At 37.0% G+C, this 8,726-nt stretch overlaps 1 protein-coding gene across 1 annotated transcript; it reads right to left on the reverse strand.

Moving 5' to 3' along the window:
* Positions 1–7,066: 7,066 nt before the first annotated feature.
* LOC139843233 (probable serine/threonine-protein kinase PBL26) lies at positions 7,067–8,342 on the reverse strand. The gene is made up of 3 exons (XM_071833301.1): positions 8,159–8,342; positions 7,682–8,073; positions 7,067–7,458 (listed from the first exon to the last, which is right to left on the reverse strand). The coding sequence occupies exons 1-3, from the start codon at positions 8,277–8,279 to the stop codon at positions 7,102–7,104; spliced, it is 870 nt and encodes a 289-aa protein (XP_071689402.1). The 5' UTR covers positions 8,280–8,342; the 3' UTR covers positions 7,067–7,101.
* Between the last annotated feature and the right edge of the window lie 384 nt (positions 8,343–8,726).

Raw genomic sequence — 8,726 nt, forward strand, 5'->3', positions numbered from 1 at the left:
GGTATCACATAAACCGAATTCCAATTTATATTTATATATCATATGGGTTAATGGAAGAACATGTGGGAGCCATGGGTTTAAGCAATAATAGTTTAATGCAAGCGATCCTTTTTCTTTTACTTTGGCTGACAACCCCACTTCATCATGTAATTATATGGAAGTCATTATAAAATGCAATATATAAAGAAAAAAAATGGGTCACAAGTTATGCGAAGAAGAGAAAAATAATGGCTGCTATTATGATCTGTATCTTGTTGGCCGACACAATGGCCACATATTATGATGTGGTGATAATTAGAATAAACAACACATGATGATTGTTGATATCTAATTATATTTTTTTTTTCGATCAAGTGAAAAACCAAACAAGTCACAAGCATTTGTTGGACTTGTTAAATTGTCATTTGGGTTCTTTCTAAGGTATACAACTGAGGATAGTTGATAAGTGGGCTGCCATGCTTTTAATTTCCATTTGAACCGTAATATAGTGTTGGACCGAGTTTACTTTTCTCACTTGGGCTTGTGGATCGGTTAAACTAGCCTGTCAAAGTTGTGACACATACTCACTGTTTTCGTTTCTAATCCTATTCTGGTAAACAAACGACCATTATGATATTGGTGATAATATGGTGTTGAGTAAATGAGCGATTTATATGATTAAGATGATGGTGATACTATATGATGATGTTTTAGGAAGAAGAAGAAGATTTAATCAGAAAATAAGTTAAAAGAAAAGAAGATTCTTATAATAGCAGAAATGAAGTTGCAGATGAGTGGTAAGGAGTGTTTGTGATTTCCTAGAGATCCACGGTTCGAACCCAGGCCACTACCATTTTTTTTTATATAAAGTATCAATAAAAGCTGTTGGGTCTTGACAGTTTACGATTAACTGAAGCTTGGGTTTTTGAACCCTTGCTTAACTGCTCAAAGAAGGTCCATTCGTCCTCACTAGATCGAGTTAAAAACGCCCCACCACTAGCCGCCAAAAGAAATTGCCTATTTTGGGAATCCAAACTATCATAGAAAACTTTAACCAATTCCCACTTTGGTATCTCATGGTGCGGGCATGCCCTAAGTAACTCCTTCAGACGCTCGTACACTTCATGAAATAATTCACTGGGTAGTTGTCTAAAAGATTTTATTTGCGTACGCATGTCTGAAGTTTTACTTATAGGATAAAACTCCTCTAAAAACCGTTTTTTAATCTCCGCCCAAGTATTAATACTCCGGGCGGGTAAAGAGAGAAACCATTGTTTTGCCTTATCTTTAAGTGAATAAGGAAATAATCGAAGACGTACCTCATCATCAGTGAAACCATTTACCTGATTAGTAGCACATATCTCATTGAACTCGGTGATGTGTTCATATGGTTCCTCATTAGCCATACCTCGGTAGGTTGGCAAGATCGAAATGAGTTAAGGTCGGACCTCAAATCTCCGTGTGTTTCCCCCTGCCGGTGTGGGAAAAACAATGGGTGAATGATCCGCATAATCACCCGGTTGGTAGTAGGAGTCTACTCCTCTTTCACGGTCAGCCATTTCGGTTTGTTGAATAAAAACTTTCTCCTCGACGTAGGAGTCTGATTTAGGCGAGTTTGGTGGAACAATAGGATGTGACTCTGGTGGTGGTTGTGTTGATGCTGAAGCCACCGTCGAGCTTTTAAGAATCCTTGTAGCTTTTCGATTAGCTTTTGCAGATTTCTCAATTTCCGGGTTTAAAGGCTCAAGATTTTGATCTCCTGAACTCCGAGTTTGCATAAACTAACCTGCACTTTAACAGAAATAAGAATACCGAGCGTAAAACTGACAAAACAAAATAAAAGAAAACAATATTTTTGGGTTTTTTATGTTTTATGATTTTTATGGTTTTTCTAATTTAACAAGAAAGCAATTAAAAGAAGAGCTTGCAATCAAGCGCACACCTCCCTAGCCGCGGCGCCAAAATTTGATCGGTGTCGAAGGGCCGGTCAAAAATAGCCTAATTACTCTACTTTAGATAGGGTAAGCAGGATTCGTTCCACGGGAAGTTATGGTTAACTAGCAAGCAATTTCAAGATTGGTTTGTTTGTGATTAACTAAAATTAACTAATGTAAAGACTAGATTAACAATTACTAAGCAAATGTAAACTTTGAGTATTTAGGAGCATAAACAATGAGCTAAATGAAAAGGTTGTAATCAATTGGATGGAAGCCTTTATTCCTTTACAATCCCAATTATGCATGCACTAGTTCAACAAATCCTTATGCTATCAAATTATCAACTAAATCTCATAGACAAGACTTCTTCAGTTTTCCAATTTATGATTATCTTGGGCACAAGCAATGCTACTTACACACGTTGTCTTTATCCCTATACTAAATTATAACTAGGTTGGATTAAGCATAAGATGTTAAATATCAATCACTTGTCTTGCAACAATCAATAACTTTCAAACTTGCATTAATTGATAATTCAAAAGATTCAATGAAATTATAAACCAAAGACATAAGGATTACAAAATCAAGAATCACATAAGTAAATGAAGAACTAAACATACAATAATTGTTCATGCAAGGAATAAAGTAAAAGAAACTAGCCAAGCATGTTGGTGATGATGGTCATAGTTGCTTCTTGAAGTTGCATGATGAACACTCCTTGAATCCTAGCTTGAATCCTTGATTAATGATGATTGATGGTGTGATTTTGTGTGTTTTATGCTCTCAAAACTGATGGAAAAGGTCCTTAATTCGTAGCCTAGAGTTTACCTTATATAGGGATGAAGTAGGGTGTTCCCCAAGCATGAAATCCCTCAAATTTGGCCTCAAATTTTATCCAAAAATAGCTCCAGCCGCAAATTACGCTTCCAAGCCGCAATTTGCAGCCAGACCGCAAAAACATCCGCAAAAATGCGCCCATATTGGCCCGGTTCCACTTTGAAATCACCCAACCGCAAAATCAATCGCAAAAACATCCGCAATTTGCAGCCGGACCGCAAAAACAGCCGCAAAATTAGCCGCAATTTGCACCTGGGACTGATTTTTCATCTTTTCTTGTTCAAACCTCGTATTTCGCATTTTCGATCCAAATCGTTACCCGTTATAAAAACCTCATGAGAAATCATTTTATACCTCAAATATACCCATAAAATTCATCTCTTAATATCGAACATGATCGACATTTATGAACCGATCAATTTGCTGAATCGTAACTTGATTTCTTGTCTTTCACCGTTTTCACCCTAGAATCTTCGTTTTAACTCCGTTTTACTTGATTCTTTTTGCATTGCCTTCGTAATCACTTAATCTACAAAATCAACCAACAAAGTGATAATTTTGCCGACAAAGCATAAAACTTTATTGATTTAGGGCTTAATATTGCGGATAAAAACGTAACTTTTTGACCGATATCAATAGTCAGAAAAAGTCACATCTTATTCACTAAATCTCTTAATCATTATAAATATCTTCTAATATGCGTCTCAATAATTTACTATAAAAGTTATCAACGAAAATTTTTTTTCTCAAAACAACTATAATAAAATATTTTATTCACCTTCACAATTACTTTGATAAGAATGCTAAATAATTAATGTAAGACTAAATTGTTTGATAAATAAATTTTTACAACTTCCGACGTGTTTACTTTCGTGTTTTTTCTTATTTCCTTCACTCAGATCTGCTTTCTCTTACCCTGGAGCGGAGCTTTTAATTTTTCCGGCGATGTTTCCTTCTCGAATCCGGTAGCAGGCGGCGAGTTGGTGGAATTTCTTCACGAACCTTGTTTTTCGGAGGTTATTTTGGGTACGCGCTTTGGTTTCTTCAAATTTTTTGTGTTTCAGGGTTTGGTCGTTGTTTTGTCTTGCTCCGAGGATTCTTGCCGGTTTTCTCATCTGGTTTTTCACAGGCGGCGATCCTTTATGGGTTATGTGTTAAATCAAAAGGTGGGTTGGTTTTTTGTATGGGTTGCTTCATTTCCGGCAGGTGGTCTGAGTGTCGATTTTTTCCGGTCGGTACTTTTTTGCCGGATTGTTGCTCGTTACTGTTCCAGAGATTTTCCGTCGGGTATCCCATTGTATGTTTATTGTTTCTGTATTAATGTACTCCGTTATTTATGTTTCCGTAGTTATAGTCTTGGTTTACTTTATTTACTAGATAAACCGGTTTGTTCACCCTGTTGGTGAGCTGTTTAGTTTAGTTAGTTTTGTTGGACTAGGGCTCGTTTGTTGGATTCTTTGTAACGATTGTACTGGTTGATCTTCGTATCCGTTCTAATGTTATCGTTATTTTTGTTAAAAAATAAAAATAAATAAATTTTTACAATTTGATTTATTGGTAAGTATATAAATGAATAAATTACTTTATAGGGATTTCAATATTTTGAACCCCTTAAAATTATGGACCTTTTTCATGTAACACCCTGACTTCTTACTTGGGCATAAGTTGCGTCGCTACTCATGCCATTGCGTCGTGATTTTGGGCGGGCAGCTCAGGGACGGTTATGTAAAATGCTGGAAATTGAGGACTCGATTGCAATTTTGAATGTGACGGGTTTTAAACACCCAAAATAGATTAGAGCTAATCTTATTTTCATTCTTCTTTTACCCAACTCACTTTAGAGAGAGAGAGAAGGAGAGCTAGAGAGAATAAGCTTACAATGGTGAAGAAGATGGTGATGCATGCTCAATTTGGATCTCATCTTGGTGTGTCTAGCCTCTAGGCTTCCCTTTGGTGCTTGAGGTATATCCTAATTCGAATTTCATTGTTTGATTATGGGTTAGGGTTTGTGTTAATGGTGACTTACAAACCCTTTTTGCTTTGAATTTGGGGGTTTTGTGTTGTAATTTGGGTGTGTAAACCCAATTATTATGCGTTTAGGGTTTCATGTCGAAATTGGGGGAAATTAGTCATGATTTTGGGTGTAAAACACTAATATGTAAGTGTGTGGTTGATTTAGATGTTCATAAGAACGTGTTTGTGAGTCTAATGGATGATGACTTGATTTTGAGGAAGCTAAGTACATAAGTACTTGATATATTTGTGTAATTGGTGTTTTCATGACCTAATCACTAGTAATAGTGATTATGGGTGTTTTAGACTTATGTCAAAATGAGTTTTGTGCTTTCGGGTCAAATTTAAATTTGTATGGTTAGTGTTGTAAAAGTGGTTAGTGTATAACCACCATCTTCTTTTCAATAGTGGGGTATTGCGGATGATAGCCTTTTGGGGACGAGTGCAATTTGGGTTAAATTATGCTTATGTGGTATGGGTTTAAAATTCCTCCTAAAGTGGTAATTAGATTGTGTGCTCATTAGGTGTTAAATGGGCGGGTTTGTCGAGCAAGGTGTGATCCCTCGGCTAGGGGATGTGTGTCAGATTATCTTTTAGAGAATTGATATTTATGGGTATATTGTGCATATGTGTGATATAGGTGGTTTCTTGCTCGGTCATGATGACGAAGGTTGTACATACATGGCTTATGCTCGTGCATGCGTTCAAGGTGAGTGGAATAATTATGTGTGTATGTATATAATCTACTTGCTTGTGGTTGATGTGGTTTAGTGATTCCAAGTGTGTTGGTTTCACTAGAGTGATATTCCAAGTGTGTTGGATACACGTAAGTTCGTGTGTTCGATACCACATCGGTAACGTGGTGAAAATCATGTGTTCGTATCACCATGGGTCGTATGGTGTATATCGTGTGTTCGTATCACCATGGGGTTGGTGTGTATCGTGTGTTCGTACTACCAGGGGTCGTATGGTGTATATCGTGTGTTCATATCACCATGGGGTTGGTGTATATCGTGTGTTCGTATCAATAACGGTTGTTGTGAACAATCAGTGGTCCTTCGAGAGAACCACTCCCTTATGCTCTTGGTTAACCATGAGGTTTGTGTAACGTTGTTATATAACATACTATTCTTTGTATTGATGTTGTTTATCATGTTGTACGTTTATGCCATGCTTGATGAGATGCTATGTTGCGGTGCCTTGTTTGCTATAATTGTGTTGTGATTGCGGGTCGGTAAGTTATATGCATATGTGTGTAGTTGTTCTTCTCACTAAGCATTGCTTACCTCTCTCGTTGTTTACCTTTTTATAGGTATTGTTGGTGTGGATCTACCTAGTTGCTAGACTGGGGTGGATTAGAGTTGCTTGAGGTTGGCGATATGACTTGTAGCCTTGGGACTTGGGTGGGGGATTGGTAAAATTCTCGAGATCATGCTCGTGATATTGGGTTGGGTTATTCAGTCAAAACCCAACGTTTTGTGTGAAATTTGGTTCATAATGTACACTTGGTGATTTATGGGTCTTGGGCTACTCGGAATTGTGAACTTGTAAACTTGTCATTTTGTGGGTTATGTGTGCTTGTGAACATGTTGAAATGGGATTTAGACTTGTATTATTCGTGATAGTGTTGTTATATAATTGACAAAACTGCAACGTTCGTTTCTGTGTAAGGTCGCCTTGCGACATGCTTGGCCGCGTCGCGACACATAGTGTAATTTGGATGCCGAGCTTAAAGTCTGATTCTGGGCATCAGATTCGGTGGCAAGTCGCGTCGCGACCCGCGAAGCCGCGTCCCGACTCGATGCTGGAGCTGATGTTCAGATAATGTTTTAGGTTCGGCATTGAAAATGTGCTTTGGGCCGCGTCGCGATTAGATGGTACCGCGTCGCGATGTGACCATGTAAAAAATTGAGTCGTTTTTCGGTTAACGGGTTGGAGTCGTTTCATTTCGGTTACACACTATGCACATTTTCAAAGACGCCTCTGTCTAACGATAGCCCTTAGGTCGTTAATGTGCATATTATATTATACCATTTAAGTTACAGCTACTATAAAATTAAGGTGTAACCGTCATGTACAATACTTTCATGTACGTTAACGATAATCCTCAGGTTTATGGTTAAAATAATCCAATCATTTTATTTGGTAATTATGGTTATTGTAACAGTCCTCATCTAGAAAACTATAATACGACACACTTCATACTCAACTCAATTCAAACATCAAAACGTAACAGTACATATATACACCCTTACAAGGGTAACATCAATCTGCAAATACAAATTAATCTATGTCCCTGCTAATATGCATTCAAAATTCACAAGATCATAAACATCTACCTCATTGACCTTGACATCAAACCGTTCCTGGAACTCATACCCCATTCCTTTGCTTCTGCAACTTCTCGTTCTCGATCACTAGCGTACATTTTATCGTGCTTATAGTAAGATGAACATCCAGATATAGATGATTCAGAAGGCGAATCGATTAATTCTATAGTATCTGTTCCATCTTTAAGGAAACTAAGGGCAGTAACTACGTCACTTATCAATGGTCGAGCCGATGCATCAAAGTTTAGACACATGGCTGCAACTGCTATTGCTTGGTTCAAACCTTTATCCGGGTAGTCGCCTTTTAGTAACGGGTCAGCTAGTTCGTTGAACCTTTGCGGGTTCTTGAAAATCGGGTCTGCCTGTTAGTAATTAAACAACAAAGTTAAGGAATTTTCTAATGACAGCCTATCTGTCAGATGGTCTACGTCCTTAATGGGTCAAAATGACACCATTATGAGGACTGGCCAAGTGGATCGGGTTAAGCCACCAACACTTTTTGTCAATATTTTCTTAAAATTTTTTAGATGATAGTATAAAGATTTTGCTTTTTAGAATAAAAGTGATAAATAAATTAGTACTCACCCAAGACACAAGATTTTGCTCTTTATTTTTCTTCGATGTATCGATAGCTCTCCGTCCCGTAATGAGTTCAAGCAAGACGACTCCATAGCTATAAACGTCTGATTTGACCGTCAGTTGGCCTGTTTTTTGATACTCGGGGGCACAATATCCATAAGTACCCATCACTCTTGTTGACACGTGTGAATTATCCCCTACCGGGCCAAGTTTGGCTAGCCCAAAATCCGAGAGCTTAGCATTAAAATCATGATCAAGTAAAATGTTGGAAGACTTCAAGTCACGATATATAACAGGCGGATTAGCCTTGTCATGTAAATATTCTAGACCTTTTGCAGCGTCTAACGCAATTTTCATCCTTTTAAACCATGGTAGCGGCGTTTTACCTCGAGGAAGATCTGAAATTTGGAAATTTATCAGGATATTTTAATTAATTTGGTAGTTATATTTATATAAAAGTTTAGAGAGGGAAGCAAATATTACCGAGTAGATGATCTTCAAGGGAACCTGCAGGCATATATTCGTACACAAGAAGTCTTTGATCACCATCTGCACAATATCCAATTAGACACACCAAATTTGGATGATGAAGAACGCTCAACATCAAAACTTCGATCAGAAATTCCCGGTTTCCTTGCAGCCCGTTACGATCAAGTTGTTTTACCGCAACAAGCTGAAAATAAAATGTATCGTTGCTTGTTATAACTTGTCACTAAAACATATCTTTAATATGAGTGAGAACATAATGAATACAAATTGACATAACAACTACCGGTAATGGGTCATATGTTTACATTAAAAAGTACTCCCTCAATTTAATAGTCTCTGTTGACTTTTCAAGTTAAACAGAGACTATTAAATTGATAAATAACACTTATTTACAAAATGGGATTCTTTAACCAAATCCTTTTATGTTTTTATACCATTTATTCATTTATCAAATAATCATAACCTAAAATGACCCAATTCACATAAATGAAAAAAAAAAAAACAAAAAAACAAAAAAAAAAAAAAAAAACAAAAAAAAAACAAAGTGTTAGACAGATCAGCC

The sequence above is a fragment of the Rutidosis leptorrhynchoides genome, chromosome 4 (genome assembly GCF_046630445.1).
Source record: "Rutidosis leptorrhynchoides isolate AG116_Rl617_1_P2 chromosome 4, CSIRO_AGI_Rlap_v1, whole genome shotgun sequence".
Classification (NCBI taxonomy): domain Eukaryota; kingdom Viridiplantae; phylum Streptophyta; class Magnoliopsida; order Asterales; family Asteraceae; genus Rutidosis; species Rutidosis leptorrhynchoides.